An 18,571-nucleotide genomic window follows, 5' to 3' on the forward strand; every position below is an offset into this window, starting at 1 on the left:
ATTTGTTTTCTAAGAATGAATTAGCAGGGGTTTTTTGACTGTTAAAATTTACCATAAAAATGTGTGGCATACGTTTGGGAACGAGTAAGTAATCTGAAAAGTGTCCACTAACTCTTTCATTCTGTTCGCCTGGTACTTCAGTGATTTTTTTTTACTGAAAGTTTTTACTGGCCAACTTTGACGAGACCAACTTGAGCCCTTAAAGTTCATACCCTCTGCAAAGGTACACAAACGTAATTGAAAAACATTTTTATTATTTTCATTTTATTTTAGTTTTATTTGTGTTTTTCGGTTTTTTGTTTATTGTTAAAGAATCTTGTGAATTCATTTGTAATGTATTTTACAGACGAAGCTTGTTTGCCAACTTCTTTAGGCATGCTTGTGTTTGTTTAGTAAACAATTAACGTATTTAATTTACATCAGTTAAACCAAGGTTGACTTATAGCTAAAACCATTATGCTTAGACTTACAATTCAAATTCGCACTTATATAGAATCTAAGTGTAGAGTAAAAATTATTACGAGTAGGTATTTTTCTTTCAAATAAGTTAGAAATAATTTCGTTTCCTTTTATGTTACAACTATCAAAACTGTATTACGAAAACTATGAACTCCTCATTCATAATTATGTTTTATAGATAACTATAAATAGGTTTAATATAGGTCTTGTTTTTATTGTACAGCGCTAAAAAAAAATAACAACATACGTTTCATAAAATCGGCTTAGTACACTTCAGTAAAATATTTTACACTTATTTGGTTATATTATTAATGGGGCTTACGCTTATTTACATAAATATAAATTAAACTGAAAAGCGCTTCGCTAAAGACCACCTGCTTGATTTCTTTAAATGGTTAATGTAAGAAATAAAATATATGTACAAAAGTTCTTCTATAACTAATTCCCCACATTGTCCTTAAAGTCCGATTTGTAAACACCTTTACAACTTAAAAGTAATTTAGTATATAGCTTATTCTCAATAACAAATTCTATCAGAGTTGAAAATTTCTTCACGGGGTCAAAATAAGTTTTTTTTTTTTTACTTTTTCTAGGATCTTGAATTCTCTCATGTTTACTATTTATAAATTAAAGGAAAAATTTGGTTTATTTTACAATAAGAACAAAAAACGCTGCACCAAGGAATGCATTCAAAAGAGAATATAAATGGTGTTAATTGAATGTTCACTTTCAAATACAGATCATTTAAGACCTTCGAACACATTCCCGGTCAGCATTAATCGGTTAAAATTCTTGACAAGCTATAAAAATCAAAACTAATTTGAGAATATATTTAAGGGGAAATTCGGGAAATAAAAAAACTATGTCTAATTACGAAAATGGCTTCCAAAACATTCTGCTGCCTCCGCTATTTACAATTATTAACAGGTTTTCATAATCTTAACTTCTTTCAATCTTGCTTTGTACTCTTTTTAACTTACATTACTTGCCTAATAAGATAACAAGTAGTTTTTCATTTTCTCCTTTTGGTGTCTTCTGAATGATAAAAATATTATATACATTGATTTTAGTCCCGGATTCTGCTTTCTTGGTCTTGCTAACGTTCTTACTTTTACTATTTGCCAAGATCTCAATCTAGTTATTGGATTTTGTAATATTGCTTGCTTTATCAATCTGTTTAAACTTTTTTTTATTTTGTAAATATTGTAGTGGTTTTGTAATAGTTTTTTCTTTTATTTCTACAATTACAAGTAATTCAAAATTTAAACAAATGTTACACAAATTATATTTAGCAGGGATGGATACTCCCCATATCTACTTTAGGCTCCTTTGCAGTTGTTACAACGAAACTATTCTCTCGGTTTGAATGAACTTAAGAAATAATAAAAAATACATCAATTACCAAACGAGCCAAGTGTGGTATCTAACATCTGTTTTTTTTTTTTTTAACTTCAAATTTGGCTGTCTAACCTGTACTCTATGTGCTATTTAAGTTTATGCTTATATTGCGCTACATAGGCTCTATTAATAGGTGTTTAGCATATACATGTGCATATATATTTTACTCTTCTTGATTGTAAGTAATTTAAGCGGCTTGCTTGCTGTGACAAAAACGATACCATTGAATAACTAAGTATTTAGTAGAACGTTTATCTTTCTCTTCAAAATGTTCCAATTATTTTTGCTAGGCAAATGGCTTTGTGTTTTGTAATGTACAATAATTGCATCGTCTTTTCTTCTGATGTCCACCGACAAAACATACAGGTAGGCTGCTCATACGGTATGCGCGTTGTAATTTTCTATAAATTAATGTTTTTAAACAAGAAACGGGTAGTAAGTTATTGTTTGATGTGAGGAGAGCGCGAGAATCTATCGAAAATTGAAATCCATCTGCAGTTTAGTGACCATCTTTGTTGGTGGTGTAACGCCTTTTGATCCTTTAACTTGCTTACAGTTGTCTTTTCATCCAGTTGTTTTAAGGTTTACTGTGAGTACAAATGTGTTAAGAAAAAGTTTACAGATTTATATATGATTAACTCACTATTTCAGACATTATCTCGTCGGCCGGCCGCCGTAGTCACCTTTTCCAAGGAACTAGCAGCCGCACCTGAACCCAATCGCTCGATCACCCGCGAGTCACACGAAATGGTTCGCTGCAAGCACCTCGATCGCTCGCTCATCTTCTCCTGCTGCTGCTCGAGGAGAGTGGGTGCTGCATTGAAGTGGCCACCTGGAGACAAGGAATCTTGGTTATAATGTACTAAATATTAAATTATATTCTTCTTACCCTTTGGCTTGTCATCGAACATGTGAAGCTTCTGAGCCGTGCTCAGGATGCTATTCACTGTGCTCAATGTAGTGGCAGCTGGATCGATTATGGCACTCTTCCCGGACATCCTTCCACCGGAGACGCCCAACGCCTGCTGCAGGTGATTACCGCTGCTACTTCCGCTCTTATGGCTGCTGTTGTTGTTGAGATTCAAGCTAATGCCTTGCTGCGGATGGTGGTGGGCACTGATAGAGTTGCGACGCTCCCGAATCGCCGCGTGATAGCGTTCCGGCGACTGAAGCGAGCACTTGTTGATGGTCTGCGGCTTGGCGAAGCACCGATCCTTGCTGCTGCCCGTTGGCGTGGTGGGAGTTGTTGGAATGGTCGGTGTTGTGGGCGTGGTCGGAGCAGTGTCCACCGAGGGACGATGGCGCATCCTGTACTCACTGATGGAGAGCTTGCGTTTCGGCATGGGCGTGGGATCCGGCACCGTGAGCATTGGATTCAGTCGCGGATCATGGCTGGCGGTCCGCGTGTACAGCTTCAATGGTGTGGTGGTCGGTGGTGGCATTTCCACAGATGCAGTTGCAACCGTTGCCGTTGGTGTCGTCCCACCGATTGGCGCAATTGCTGCTACACCAATAGGTTTGGCAGCCGGCGATACAGCCGTTTTGGACTTGGTGGACTCCAGATATTCCGCCAGACTTGGCATGGTGTTTGTGGCGGGACTGGGACTGCTGACTGTGGGTGTCGGTGGATCCTGCAACTTTCCGTAGATGGTGTTGTAGAAGGGAAGCGGCGCCACCTTGGGAACGCAGTTGTTCCCCACCGGTTGGGTTGCATGGATCGCAGTCGGCGTGGGTTGGGTTATGAGCACAGGAATGGGAGCAGCTTTCGGTGTGGACATGGGCGTGAGAGCAGCTCTCGGCGTGGCCATTGGAGTGGGAGTGGCAGCCGCAACTGGAGTGAGGGTGGGAATTGGAGCCGGACTGGGAGTAACTGCCGCCGGAAGAACTGGCTTCTGTATGTGATTGGTCTTTTGCTTGGCCTCCTTCTCCTTTTCCTTTTCCCGCTCCTTGTCCTTGCCCTTTTGCTTCTCGTGCTTCTGCTTCTCGCGATCCTTCTTCTTGCTCTTCTTCTTCTCCTTCTTCTCCTTCTTGAGAGCGGCGGCAATGAGCGCCTGCTGGCGACTGCCGCACATGGACTCCCGCCGCCGGCTGATGGCAGTCAGTTTCCCACTGGCAATGGCTGCCGCCAGACTCATGGGTCCACCACCGCTCGCTGGTGTCGCCGCCTCCTGGTGGTTGTTCTCCTTGCGATGCTGCTGCTGTTGAACCACCGTGGGCATGCCAACCACTGCGGGCGTGGTCAGCGGCATGCCCAGACCTTTACTGCTGTTCAGCAGGATGCTGCTGCTCAGGATCTGACTGTTCGGCTTGGTCAGCTCCTGCTCGAAGTTCGTCTGGCGCTTCTTGGTCGTGGGTGGCGTTCCCAGCAAGGCCGAGGGAACTGGAGCCGGCGTGACTGGCGTAATGCACATGGACAAGGTGCGTCGCCTCATCTGCTGTTGCTGCTGATGCTGCTGTTGTTGCTGCTGGTCCACATTGTTGTGTGCCATGTGCTTGGTCTTTCCGTTGGCCGTTGCAGTTGGCACACTGGGCGGCGCAAGAATCTGCGAAGCTGGAGATTTGCTGTCTGGCTTCGTCGGCTGAGATGCCTTCTTCTTCGGCTCAACGATTTGCGGCGTGAGAATCGCCGCAGCCTTTTGCTTATCCTTCTCCTTGGACTTCTTCTTGTCTTTCTTGGACTTTTTCAGCTGCTTTTCCTTGTCGCGCTTCTCATCCTTCTCCTTGGAGGGCTTCTTCGACTCGGCACCACTACCTCCTCCACTGCTGCTGCTGTTGATCTTCTGACTGGAGGAGGCGGTTGCCGAGACTGCGGCGGTGGCCTTTTTGTTTCTGGACTGCAGATAGGAAATGTTGGCTGCATGGAAGGAGAGCAAGCGTTCCTGTATATCGTGTTCGGTGAGATTTTTGGTGCTCGGAGGAGGACCAGCCGCTGTTGCCAACGCTGTTGCAGGTGTGATTGTTGTTGTTGCAGCTGGAGTTGCATTCGTCGTTGCGGGAATGGAAACTCCTGAAACGGGCTGCGTTGCAGTTGTGGGAGGAACTGCCTCCAGTTTCGGTTTCTTCTTTTGCGGCTCATCCTCCACTTTGAGCGATGGTGGCTTAGTCTTTAGTGCCACCTTACCCACATCGAGCAGAGTAGCTGCTGCTGCTGCCGTTGCACTTGCAGTAGCTGTGCTGCGCAGCAGAGATTCCCCTGGCTTGGGCTCAACTTTCGCCGGCTCCACTTTGGGGGGAACAAGTTCCGGAGTTGCCTCCACCTTGGGCGTCGCTTTAACCACGGTACCTTCCACCTTTGGTTCCACTAGAGGCGGTGGTTCCACTTTCGGCTGCAGCTCCTGACGTTCTTGTAGCTGCTGCAGCTGTTGGTTTTGCTGTTCACGCTGCTCCTCCTCCTCGCGCTTCACCTTGACCATCTCCTCGAACTTGTCGCATGCCTGGCTCTCCTCGCGCTCCACATCGATCTTCACATCCTCGGCCGCCGCACTCGTATCCTCCGGCTCGATCTTAACCAGATTATCCTCGGCAACTATTTGATGTGTTCCCGGACTGGGCGAACGCAGGATGTCCACGTCGTCCTCCTGCTCTTGGTGTTGGTGCTCCGTTTCCACCTTGAGTGGCGGCATCTCCTCTGCCTCCTCCTTGGGCTCTCCAATGACATCGATGTGCGGCTCATCCGCTTCCACGTTCGCTCCATTGCTGATGACAACCAGGCGCCGCTTCTTCAGCGGAGTGCTGAATCCGTTCGCCAATGGCGACACAGTTGGCACCGGCTGAGGCGAGGGCGTGGCAGCCACCGACTGGTTCTGCTGCTGCTGCTGCTGAAGTTCCTCAACCGGAGTGGTTTCTTCACTGATGGCCTGCCGCAGCCAGCGCTTTTTAACTGACGAATTGTTTTGCAGTGGCAGACTTAATTGTTCCCGATTTGCAACTGCAGTCGTGGACTCCGCCTGGTGGATAAACTGCTCCACCTTGAGCAGGGCTGGCGCTGGCGAAGATTGACCTTGGGGCGGGTGGTGCAACTGGTCGCGCTCCCCGTTTATCTCGCTCATGGCCGCCTGCACGAGGCTATCCAAACCGGAGGCGGGCTGATGCTCGCTCTGTTCCGCCTGCTGGAACCAACTAGACATCAGCGTCTTTTTGGTCTTGGCCCCGCCAGGTGGATACTTGAACTCGCCAGGCGAAGGCGACGCCGACGCCGGTGTGGGTTGCTGTTCCAGTGGTCCCATGGCCGCCTCGATCAGCAGACAGGCGCTGCTCACCGAAGCCGGAGTTGCGGGCAGCGAATGCGATTGCGAAGAGGGCGACTTGAATGACTCGTTGGGCGATGAATTGTTGTGTGCCAAAGCCAAGAGGAGACCCGCTGCCTGATCCTCTGAGCCACTGTGATGTGGTTGCGGATGCTGAACCTGATCCTCCGACTCCGAGTTGGTCAACGCATGAGACTCCCCATCGGATTCCACCATGATGCTCTTCCTCCGCTTGTTGTTGCTGCCTCCCAATCCCACGCCATTCGTGTTGTTGTTGTAGCTGCGACTCACCTTGCGCTTCTTCTTGTTCCGACGCTGAGCAGCCGCCGCCGAGGAGGCGGAATTGGTGCTCGTCGGCGTCTCAACGTCCTCGCTGATGGAGTTGCTCGCCCGCTTGTTCGGCGAGGCGGGTGAGTTGCTCGCCTGCCGCTTGCCACCGCTGCTCTGGCGCGTCTCCTTCTTGGCACGCGCCTGCTGCTTCTCCATTTTCTCGAATGCTCGCATGATGGCCTCCAGCTTGCGATCCTCGCGCGATTGCTTCGGTGCCGTCGCACGTGTGGTTGGTGTTGTGGTGGCACTCGATGGTCCACCATCGTCCTCTCTCGACTCGGCGGACGAAGGAGTTGCTGCATTTGCATTTGAAGTGCTGGAATTCGGGGTCGATGGGTGGTGCTGCTGCTGCTGGTTGTGTTGCTGCTGCTGCTTTGCTGGTGTTTTCTTTCCACCAACCACCGATGCTTGGCCAGAAGCACTTACACTATTGTTGTTGTTGTTGTTGATCACAGGAGCCACACTCTTGGTGGGTGAACTCAATTTGGTGGGCGTCGTGGTGACCGGGATGGCCTGAGCTCCTCCTGCTCCTCCTCCGCTTGGAAATATGATCTGCGGCTGATGCTGCAACACTTGACCTTTTTGCTGCTGTTGTGGCGACTGTGGATAGTTCAGCTGCTTCACTTGTTGTTGCTGTTGCAACTGATGTGGTTGTGGTTGTTGTTGCTGAACAGTTTGTTGTTGTTGCTGGTGGGTTTGCTGCTGAACTGCCGCCACCTTGATTGGCGTCACAATATGTGAAGTGGGCGTGGCATGCAGTGTTTGCAATGCACTCACTGCCATTCTAGCCTCATCCGCCATTTGCTGCTGGTGTTGTTGTTGTTGTTTCTGCTGCTGCAGAAAGTGTTGCTGTTGTTGTTGTGGCTGAGCGGTGACCAAATTTTGCTGCTGTGCCACCACCGAATGCTGCGCTTGTGGCGATGGTTGTTGCTGCTGCTGCTGCTGAGGTTGCCGTACAAAATAGGTGGCCATCGGTTGTTGGGCAGCTGCTGCGGCTGCGATTACGGCCAACGGCTCCTGGCTTTGCTGCGGCTGTTGCTGCAGCAGGGAAGATTGCTGCTGTATCGGCAACACAACATGCGCCTGCTGAAGTGCCGGCTGCTGCTGCTGCTGTGCAGGTTTCGGCAATTGTGGTGAGAGCATCGGCGTGAGCATGGGCGTGGGTAGCGCAGCCAGGATCTGTTGCTGATGCTGTTGCGTCGGGCTGCGTTGCAAGAGCGACAGCTGTTGATGGGGCATCTGGTGCGGATGCTGCTGCAAGGTGGGCGACTGCAACTGGGCGGGCGTGGGCGAGGGAATGGACACCGACGGCGACGAGGAGGACGTACAGATGCCCGAGTCGTGCAGCACACTGGACATGGACACCGAGCAGGAGTTGTTGCTGCTGCTGCTGCTCCCACCGCTGTTGTTGCAATGCACTCCGGGCACCGGCGCCGTTAGCGATGCTGCGGTTGGCGAGGGCTTGAAGCCCAGATTCAATTGTCCCAGCTGCGGACTGTTCAGACCCATTTGACTGCTCTCGCCGCTGGATGAGGTGGATCGATTGCGGGAATTGGGCAGCACACCCGCCACAGTCGCTCCAACGCCCAGACCCATGGTCAACTGTATGGCTGCCGCACTGTTTGCCGCAGCTGCCGCCGCTGCTGCTGCCGCCGCCTTGTTGCGATGACTGCTCCTCGGCTGCGTTGGCGGCGCCTGCAGCTGCTGCTGCACTGCCAGTGGCAAAGCGAACAGGCAATCGCTGCCCATGTCACAGGCGCATCGCGTACTCGTCGGCTGGATGACGGCGGCATGTGACTTCTTCTGCTCCACAGCCGCCAGGTCGTGCGGTTCGTGGCGCACCGTAATCTCCGTCTGGGCGCGTATATGCGTCAGTGCCACGATGTACAAGTGGAGGGTTCCCTTCTCGAAGTAGTGCTGCAGTTCGGCGTTGGGTCGGCAAGAGCGACGCACAAAGCGAGCATCGTTGCCGTACGTCCGCGTATCCACGCATACTTCCGGACCCTTGAGATAAGAGGGCGGTTGCTGCGCCACTTGTGGCACACTTCCGTCCGGCCGCCGGGTCTGCATGGGCGCCTCCACGCCGGGCAGCTGGTAGAAGAACACAAACTGACCGGGCGTCTTGTGCGCCTTGAAGCTGTTCAGGTAATTGCTGGGTGGCGGCGTGTTCATGTTGACGGTCGGGTTCTGGGTGCGGAACTGGGTCGTTAGCATATACTTGCCGCGCAGCTCGTGGATGGGGGCATTCGGCGCCAGCTCAACGCTGCTAATCAGAATCTTGGCGCCCGCATATGGGATGAGTTGGGCGCGCTGCTCCAGTTGCTCACTGCTGCCGGCTGTCGAGAGTTGCTGCTGGATCTGGCGCAGCGCCTTGTTCTCCGTGTTCTGGATACTCTGCAGCAGGCCCGGCTGCTTCTGAATGGCGTGCAGGCGGGCGCGAAGTTCCGGGGAGTAGTGATTGGTCACCGCATACTCGTAGTTCTCGATCCACTGGCGCAAATTGGCGGCATGCTTTTCGGCTGCCGTCAAGGCGGGACTGTTTCCCCCGCCGCATGATCCATCGCCACTGGACTTGCTCTTGCGCTTGCTGCTCTTCTTGCTCGACTTGCCGCCACTTCCCGAGGGGTTTGCACCTCCGCTGCCGCTCTTTTCGCCACCCAAGCCCGCGCCGCTCTTCTTGGCTTTCTTTAAAGCGGAGGTATTGCCCGCGTTCTCTTTGGTTTTCTTCGATTTCTTGGACATGCCGGTGCCTGTGGCGAACCCGCCATTCATGCCAGACGCCAACCGTTGCTGCAGTTCTTCGGACATGGCCAAACCTGGACCGAGTCCTGCACTGAGCGTTGTTCCCGCTGCCACGGCGGCAGCTCCATTTGCCGCTTGCGTGGCCACCAGAAGCATGTGCTCCTTGCGCTTCTGACGCTGCAGTGCTCGAGCCCTCGCTTTGTCCACTGCACGCGGCTGGCACAGCTCGCACATGTACTCCTCCGGTATGTTTTGACGGTCGATGCCCATGCAGTCCACATGTTGCCAAGCCCTGAAAGATAAATAAGGTAAATTTATTAATTCTTAAAAGATTCCAAGGGAATGATTGTACAATCTTTAACCCTTTGAAATTTCACGATACTTACGAGCACTTGTCACAGCATATCATGTACCCATCGTCATGGGTAAGTTCACAGATGCACCTGGTGACGGAATCATCCTCTGCCTCAGCTTCTGGTGCTGTTTCCGTCTCCTCGCCAGGATCGATGTCCGTACTAGCCAGTCCCAAACGCGAACTGCTGCTGATGGCCGAATGGGCATCGTCATCAGCCACATGGCGAGGAACTAATTAATAAAAGATCAAAAATCATGTTAGTATAAGATTGGATTGAACTAATTCTGTGGTTTACGTACTTTGCTGACCAAAATAGCTGGCATATCCGACTGCTGCCGTGGGAGTTGCCTGACCACCGGCCACCGTGACCCCGATACCGCCCAGTGACCACTGCTGCGGCTGGTGGGCCTGCTGAGTGGCTCCCGGAATCGAGGTGTCTCCTGTCGCCTGCTGGGCCTGCTGCTGTTGCTGCTGCGAGGCGTACGTGTGGTCCTGCATGATGGCGTGCAGCTGCTGAAGGCGTAGATCCTGCGTGAGCACCGGCACCGGGCGCACCTCCTCGATGTACAGCTCCTCGTCGTTGGCACTCGGCTGATTGTTTGCCAGCGTATGCGACTGCTGTTGTGGCTGCGCCGGCGCCTGGTTCGCCAACTTGATCAGCGCTGGCGAAGATGGTGGAACGGCCTCCACGTGGACTGGAACGTTCAGCGGCGTCAGGTGAAGCGGAGTTGCTGGCGTTGGAGTGGTCGTGGCGAATCCACTAGCACTGGTGTTTCGCAGGGTTCCGAGATTACTCATGCTGTTGCTTTGGGTTAGGCTACTGCTGCTGCTGCCGATGATGCTGTTCACGCTGCAATTCAGGGATTGTTTTTATTAGACACTGCCAATCGAGCTTTCTTGAAAATATCACAAAACAGTTTGTGCTTCCCCATTGACGAGGCTAGTTCTAATACTACAACCGAACTGACCAGCTCTGCCCGAATGTCGTAAATACGATTTTGACAATAGTGAGACCAACTACCGATGCTTTTCGAGAAATATTGATTATCGAACATCACGAAAATCGAAACATTTGACAGACAAATCGATTCTAAACGCTTTACATTTAAAAAGCTTTCAACTTAAATGTCAGTTGTGCCAAATAAATACTAAAGGTTTCCAACTTTAACCAAATAATGCACTTTAAAAAGTTCCCTTTTTTTACTGATAAAAGATTGAGTTTCCCTGCCATTACTTACCCATGCTTGTTGTAATACTCAATGACCGTGGGTGCCTTTCGTCCACCGGCCATCACTTCGTGCTGCAGCTGCTGGTGTTGCTTTCGCTCTAGGGACACTGACCTGCTACTGGGCGCACTAACCGACTGTCGTCGCGCCGCCGTCGCCGAGGACATGTAGGAGGAGATGGCCGCGCTTCCGCTGGCAAAGCCATGCGACGAGATGCTCACCGATGGCGTTGTGGCCACCACTGGGGAACTCGAGACCGCCAGAAACGATGCCGAGGAGACCGGCTTTGAGCCAGCTGCCTGATAGTGGGCAAGCAGCAGATTTCCCGACGTATTCGCACCCGGACTGCTGGTGGGTGCCCCATTGCTACTGCTGCCGCTGTTGCTGTAGATGATCTGGGTGGGCGGCGGCATGTTGCTGCTGCTGCTGCCCGTTGACGGAACCTGCTGGAATCGCTGCTGCTGCTGGCTAAACGACTTCTGGGCCATGCTCTGCAGGATTCTGGCAGACAGTTCGTCCGTCATTTGAGTGCCGTTGACGATCATCACGTCGTCGGTGATCAGCGAGGAGTTGGCCACGCCGTGCTGCTCATTGTCGCTGCTGCCGCTGCTGTTGTAGTGGGTACGCTTGGTCGCCTGCTGTTGTTGCTGGGGATGCTGCTGGATGACGGTGCCGTGAGAGTTCACAAACTTAATCGTGCCTCCGACAGCGGCCTGCGACTGCTGCAGTAGGTATCCTCCTCCTCCGGGGACATTCGGCGACGTCTTGTGCTGCAGTTGCGTTCCCTGCGGCAGACTGATCTGCTGTTGCACGTACTTGCTGTTCAGTTTGGTGACCTTTGCCGGCGTGGGCGTGGTGACCATCGTTTGTTTGGTGTACGTTGCGGCCTGCTGCTGTTGGGGCAGCGTGGCAATCGACAGGGCTGTCGTCTGTTTCACAAACTTAGCCTTGGCGCCCGCCTTGAAGGTTTGCTGCTGTTGCTGCTGCGTAATAAAGGTTTTCAGCTGCTGCGCTTGAAGTTGCTGCTGCTGTTGTTGTTGCTGCTGCTGCTGCTGCTGTTGTTGTTGTTGTGTCAAATTGGCCACGCTCTTGACCGTGATCTTTTGGTTGGCCTTCTTTAAAAGTGCTGCATTTCCACCTAATGGTGTCGCCGTAGCGTTTACATACTTAGGCTGCGCCGGCTGCACCATAATCTGCGAGGGAGTTGCCGGGACATATGATTGCAGGCGGGTGGCCACCCGGGAGCCCAACGTCACCTTCTGCAGAGTGGCATGCGGATGATGTTGCTGCTGTTGTTGCGCCTTAAATGCCCCGATGCTGCCGAACTTCTGGGGCTGCTGCTGCGTCTTGGCCGGCGAAGCCGTCACATATGGCAGACTCTTGGCACCAAGGTAGTTCAGCTGTTGCTGCTGCTGGGCGGCGCCTCCTTGGACTGGCGCCTGCTTGGAAAGCACCGTGAGATTGCTGAGCAGCAGCTTGGAGTTGTGCGGCGGAGCCGCAGCAGAGGCATCGATAATGACGTTGCTGGTGCTGCCGTCAGTGGTCACAATCTTGTAGATCTGGGGATTGATCAGCTCCTGGCCGGGGCTGGCCGATGTGGCTGCCGTCGCGGTGAGTGCTGCGGTTCCTGCTGCTGTACGCACCGCGTACTTTTGCGTCGGATTCATTGACTGGGATTGGCTGGCGCTGAGGATCTGGCGCGTGCTGATCGACATGCGGCGTTGCATGATACGCTGCAATTGGGCCTGCGTGGACAGGCTGCCATCGATGACGATGTGAGGAGGCGGCGGCTGGGGGCCGCCAGCTACTCCGACGCGATTGTTGCTGCTGGTGCTGCCGCCGCCGCCGCTGCTGCTGCTGACGGCCGGCTCCACAAAGACCGTGTCGTGACTGGACATGGGCATGGTGGTGGTGCTGTTGCTGCAGATCGGTCTGCGAACTAAAATTAGACGTGAGTTTAGAGGGAGGGAGCCTGTGGCGGCCTGAGAGTTCACTCGCTTTTTTTTTGAGCTCGGTTATGGTCTCGGTTTCAGTTTCTATTTCACAACACTACTTCACAGGCGAAGCCGTCATGTTGCTGGCGGTTCTGCTCCTGCTGACGCTGGGCCTTCGTTGACGTGCCCCCAAAACATTGGGGGCTCAATACATAACCTCTGGCTCTGGAACGGAGGATGGAGGCTGAGGCTCCCTCTGGTAACAACTGTGGGCGTAGGCGGTGGTGCGCGCTCGATTTGCATAGACGGTGTCCAACTCTTTGCCACATCACATTGTCAGCCATCACAATCATAACGCTTCGAGAGATTCGACGACTTCCTCAGCGTGCTCCCTGGCAACTTCGCTCCTACTCCTCTCCTTCTTAGCTCTCTGGATCCTTTTCCTAAATCTGATCCTGTTTTTTTTCTTATGGGGATATTACTGCTTTATAGATTCCGCGTTGTTGTCCGTCGTTGTAAATTGCAACTTTTTTTATGGGTACGGTATTCACAAAAACGATCCTTCGTTGTTTCTGCAATAAGGTAAAACAAAAAAGATTTAGTAAGCTAATTTAAATAATTCTTATAAAACGTGACATCTTTTAACAGATGCGGGTAATAAATGTTATTGTTAGGAGAAAAATTTCTTACTTTAAAGTTTTGGGATTGACAGTTATAAAAGATCAAATGAATATAATATCGAAAACCCCATAATCCGTAAAATTCGACTGTGCAATTATCGATAATATTAGAGGACACTCATCTCTATCGTACAGGATTGGCATTGCCAACTGCAACTGGGAACGCCGTTATGTAATAAAATAAAAAGCACAGCGCTGCCAATGGGCGCCAAACATGCGCATGCGCACTTCAAACATCCAATATCCGCGTTTCATCTGCATATGTATTTTCGTCTACGCTTTCGGAATGTGCTTCGTGGTGGCTGGTGCACTTGCTGTAAACTTGAACGCAGCATCAGGGAAAAAATAGAAGAATATCAGCGGAAAATGCAAAGCGCAAAACAGTGCGAGAGGTGCGCCAAAGCAACAGCAAGCGAGAGACTGTGCATTGTTTACACTTGTGTGCGTTTGCCTGTCTGATTCTGCATGTGCAAGTGTGTGCGTAGAGTGACCCCCCTGGCAAAAAAAAAACCCAACAACGTTAAGCACTTGCACATTTGGCTTCAATGAAAACCAGTTTTCATCTATTTTGCTTTGTTTATGCGCATCGCAAAATCGCTAATAAAATTTTCAACAGTAAAATGCGTACCAAGTTAATAAATACTTAAGAAGTAATTATTAAATAATAATTATTTTCTTATTTTATTTAGGCCTATTCTATCCTTAAAAACATTATTTTTCTTGCCCTTATCCTCTGTCGCCAATTACTTGAAAAACTAACTATTTTTAACGTTTGGAAATATGTATGTACATAGCTCTTCATTTACATGAGCCCAGAAAATGTATAAATTAAACTTACGTTTTCAAACTAAACTAAGTTTATTTCAATAAACATAAACGCATGGACGTCCTATTAAGAATAAATTCATAACAGTGGATATTTACGGATTGTATGACTTCAACGTGCTGAATTCTTTGATTTGTATTCTGTGGTATTAATTAATTTTGTATTAATTTTATGTTCGGTGGTACTTCGAATGGCCATAGAAGTACCTCTACCAATAACAACCTCTTTTCTACATACCACCTGACTACCTCCAAGATGTCAATATTTTGTCGTGTTTTGCTTAAAGTTTCTCTAATTCTCTAATTTATTGCACATTCCGGGCGTTCGTCTCGTCTTTCGCATTGCAGAGCATAGAGCCAAAGCAAAAAAGCAAAGCGGAGCGAAAAGTGAATGCACTAATTTCGCCTTGGCATCCGGCGCGGCATTCATAGTTAGTTGTTGTTGCTGTCTTGTTGTCGTTGCTTTTGTCGCTGGCTTTTCGGTTTCTTGTATCTATTACACATTACACAGGCAACTTGCACTTGGATATATCCCACCTGCGTGCTTGTGTGTGTGCGATAGTGCTGGTTGCCAATTTGCGCCTATTGTAGATACAAATTCTAATTGAAATAGAGAAATAGGGAACAGCGCAAATGATTCCCCAATTAGAAGTGAATCTGGGAAAGCTTATGTAACCTTTTCTCGATTTCCTGTACATTACCACAAGCAATTATGTAAAGGCTGTCAAAGTAATCGATAAACGGATTTTACAGCTTCCAGTTTTATTATATAACCCAGGAAGTTGGGCTTAGAACTTGATCGATAGTGGTAAGCATTTCTCATTTCCGTTTCATGTTTCGCTTTATATTTCTTAATGGAAACAAAGAAAAGGCCGACAGATAACGGCACAAATGGGGGAGCAGTAAATTTGATTTAGGTTACGCTCACACCCACTAGTATCCGAGCTATGTATATCTGAACATTTACAACGAATCTTACAACGCTGCTAGTTAAAAATATAAATGCGAAAGAGGGACGGAGAAGAATTTGATTTTCTCATCCTCGGAAATAAGGTGAAATACACACACACGTGTGCGCGAGCCAACCCTACCCCAACCCCAACAAAAACAACAACAAAAGCTGCAAGTAAAATGCGCGCCATAAACAAATTACACACAAGCTCACAAAATAAGCCACATTCGCGCCCATTATCGGGTCGTGGGTGTGAGCAAGACAGCAGCAGATCCCCGTAAATCGTGCCTGCAAATGCTCGTTGAAAACTTATCGCACACACACAAATAAAATCTGACCGCTGTGCTTTCGTACAGGGGCGGAACTAGGGGGGTAACTTGGAGTATTCAGTTCAAAATATGTTGTAAGTCAAAAAATTTTACATGTTTTTCCCCACTTTTCCCCAAATCAGCAATATTCACATATAGTGTTTTGTTTTTGTTTTTTAGATCCGCCCCTGCTTTGTTCGTTGTTTTTTTTATATTACTATAGCTTTTGTTGCATCGCCAAATGAAGTAGAACAAATACAAAGCTTATCGGCACAAACACGACCGAATGAATGGGTGGAAAAGAGAAAGACTCCTATTGTGATCTTTTGAATAAAAATGAACCTGCAATTAAAAATAGTAATGCTGCCTCATGTTAGTTTGTTGACCAATGGACTACGTGACTGCACAATAATATTGGCATTGCTTTGGCTGTACTTTCATTGACTATAGCCTGAAAATGGGCTTTAAGAAAAACATCAGGGCAATTTTCTAGTTTGTAGTGTCAACTAATTGCGTATTAATTTTTATTCTTTGCTTTCTGCTTGTCAGAACTGAAATTCTACTTAAAGGAAGGATACTTAAAATTCGTTTTTCCATAATAATGATAGGTATTACACCTACACAAAAATCTGGAGGGAAGGGTAGAGGTATTTTAGGGTTGTGAAGCATTGGTTTTGGTGCCGCGACAACCCTTGAAATTATCGAATGACTTGCTTTCACGAATTAACATTTGCTCGATGGTCTAGTCTGCGCTGCGCACAAAATAACGAAAAGCGAGCGCAGTACAAAAACTTGTCTATCAACTTTTGCTTTCATTTTGTGGCGAAAATTCGCGCGTACAGAGCGCAAGGCATAAATAACAATTGCAAAAATCACGTATGCGCGAAGAGCAGAACAGGAACATCCAAGCAAAGCCTGTGCGCAAGAGCGGGACCTAAAGATTGACTTCTCACACACACACACAGACGCACCGTTAGCTGCGGCCAACTTCACGGCGTACAAGCGGATAAACGAAAAGAACACGCAATAAAAAGTTGGATGAAAACAAGATGAAAGAAAGGAAATTTAGGCTAAATAGCTTTTCTATTATTTTGTATATGACAATATGGACAATATGGCGTCATCGGCATTAAAAACCAAGTCGGCAAATATTAGAGTGAACTTCTGAGACTAATTTGTTCTAAATTTTCACAATTGGCTTATGCGCATGTCAAAACATTTCAAGAGACAACGAAAATACTCTTCAGCATACACATTGCTATGAAAATTAGCCAAGGGTGTGTCGATTGAAACAAAGCGTTTTATTAGAGCAAAACAAAGCAGAATTTTAACTTTAAGAAAAACATTGCATTCGGTTGGCAACGCTGTGCTTGGGGCAATACTACGCACATCTAACTTCACGTTGCACAAAACGGAATCAAAAGCAAAACAAATGAACCCGCGAACATGTGCGAGCGAATACGCTATATAGACAGCCAGTGGGGAGAAGAACATGCAATCAAATATGGCGACACTCGGTACTCAGTATGCAAAAAAATAAGAAAGCAAGAAACGCATCAACAAATAGAATATTTACTTGCTCAAATCAACATTGAGTAGGAATAAAAATTTGTTGACAACCGAAGGTTTTGCAAACCTCAATTGTATGAGCTTTAACCGATTTACATCAACTTTTCGATTTGGGCGCGCACTCACACAAACACACACTCCACTTACTCACCGTTTACTCTGTTATTTTGAGTTTTCACTTCATTTTGCACAACTTTATTTTATTTTCGGCAAGCTACGTGTTTATTTTAGTTTTCTGTAACTTTTTATTTTAATTTTTACTGTACAAGTTGGACTTGTACACATTTGGACACTTGTTTTTTGTTCTGTTGCACATTGTTGATTTGCAGCACTCAGATGATGTCGCGGCGTTGTTTCGAACGTTTATTACCTGGACAAACAAAAAGGTTTCAACTTTGATTAATCAATTTTATTATTATTAATACCGTATGGCAAAAGAAACAGAAAATAAAACACGCAAGAAAAACACATACACCGTTGGCATAAAAGACGTGTGCGGGAGTGAGACAACTATTTAGTCATTTTAGGCGCACAACTAGTGTGACCGTTCTAACTCCTTGCCTAGGCATGCCAACTGCCTATTATCGGCTATTTTATTTTGTTCGCGAAGCGCCTACTTCTTCTTCTTGATTTTTGAGCTGCGCTATGTCCCTGCTTTACCCTATTACTCCTGCGCCTGGCCATTCCGAAATGCTGTACGTACATATTTCGATTTCGCCTTTCCTCTTATTCGTTGATACCCACACAAACATATATCTGTGCATGCCTTTCTACGTAGGTATGTGTTAAATCTATACACACGGATGTTGTCGCACATATACACAAAAAGCAAAATAGTTAAATGTTTTTAAATCTTTGGCCGCAAACTATTCACATTCCAACAATTTAGCAATATACCTCTGCCAGCAAAAAAATATTAAAAAAAAAAATAGATACACAAACTTCAGAAAATTTACTGGCAGAATGACAATAAGTAGACATATACTTATTGGTCGCCTCTTGGCCGAAGCCTATGACATTAACTTAAAAATGCACGACATAGTCAAGTAAACTATATTTTTTGTACAATTCTTTATACCTCTCCTACACTCATGCAAATACTATATATATGTATATATGGACCGCGGCTAGTAGACGTTTAGCGTCATCTCGCTCCAACATACGCTCCCCACGTATTTTGCCTCTCACATTGTGTGTGTTTTCCTCTTTTCCAACACGCTAATAAGAAATCGTGAATTCAAAGCACTTTTGCAGACAAACTAACACGTTTCACGGAGGAATTTCATAGTTCTGCGATTGCCGCGTTCGCATACTACGCTCCCAGTTAATTTCACAAATTTTTTGTTGACGTTTTGAGCACAATTTCCACGCGTTTTGCTCACAGTTTTCCGCTTCTAAAAAATTAGAGACTGACCAACCGGAGACGGTCACACTACAGCGAGCGATGAGTCGTTATCGCTTAACCAGGGCTGCGAAGCATTGAGTTCGTTTGCTATATATCGATTAAAAATGGTGGTACCGTTTTAGGTTGGTATTCCTATTACTT

General features: G+C 47.8%; 1 protein-coding gene across 3 annotated transcripts; it reads right to left on the bottom strand.

Moving 5' to 3' along the window:
- Positions 1–247: 247 nt before the first annotated feature.
- On the bottom strand, positions 248–18,470 carry LOC108086903. 3 transcript variants are annotated; one of them, XM_017183974.2, is made up of 8 exons: positions 18,290–18,470; positions 17,177–17,395; positions 10,770–13,263; positions 9,831–10,381; positions 9,563–9,761; positions 2,747–9,468; positions 2,501–2,689; positions 248–2,444 (listed from the first exon to the last, which is right to left on the bottom strand). In XM_017183974.2, the coding sequence occupies exons 3-7, from the start codon at positions 12,659–12,661 to the stop codon at positions 2,505–2,507; spliced, it is 9,549 nt and encodes a 3,182-aa protein (XP_017039463.1). In that variant the 5' UTR covers positions 12,662–13,263; positions 17,177–17,395; positions 18,290–18,470; the 3' UTR covers positions 248–2,444; positions 2,501–2,504. The 3 variants fall into 3 exon arrangements, with proteins under 3 accessions (XP_017039463.1, XP_017039462.1, XP_017039464.1); XM_017183973.2 differs by having other exon boundaries at positions 18,214–18,470; XM_017183975.2 differs by having other exon boundaries at positions 18,408–18,430.
- Between the last annotated feature and the right edge of the window lie 101 nt (positions 18,471–18,571).

This window comes from Drosophila ficusphila, unplaced genomic scaffold (assembly GCF_018152265.1).
Source record: "Drosophila ficusphila isolate 14025-0441.05 unplaced genomic scaffold, ASM1815226v1 contig_286, whole genome shotgun sequence".
Taxonomy (NCBI): Eukaryota; Metazoa; Arthropoda; class Insecta; order Diptera; family Drosophilidae; genus Drosophila; species Drosophila ficusphila.

Excerpts from the sequence above, each read along its gene's own strand:
- LOC108086903 (XM_017183974.2), bottom strand. The coding sequence starts at position 12,661 with ATGCCCATGTCCAGTCACGACACGGTCTTTGTGGAGCCGGCCGTCAGC. Across the intron at positions 9,762-9,830 it reads CAGCTATTTTGGTCAGCAAA|TTCCTCGCCATGTGGCTGAT; the intron begins GTACGTAAACCA and ends TTTATTAATTAG. Across the intron at positions 2,690-2,746 it reads GTTCGATGACAAGCCAAAGG|GTGGCCACTTCAATGCAGCA; the intron begins GTAAGAAGAATA and ends CCTTGTCTCCAG.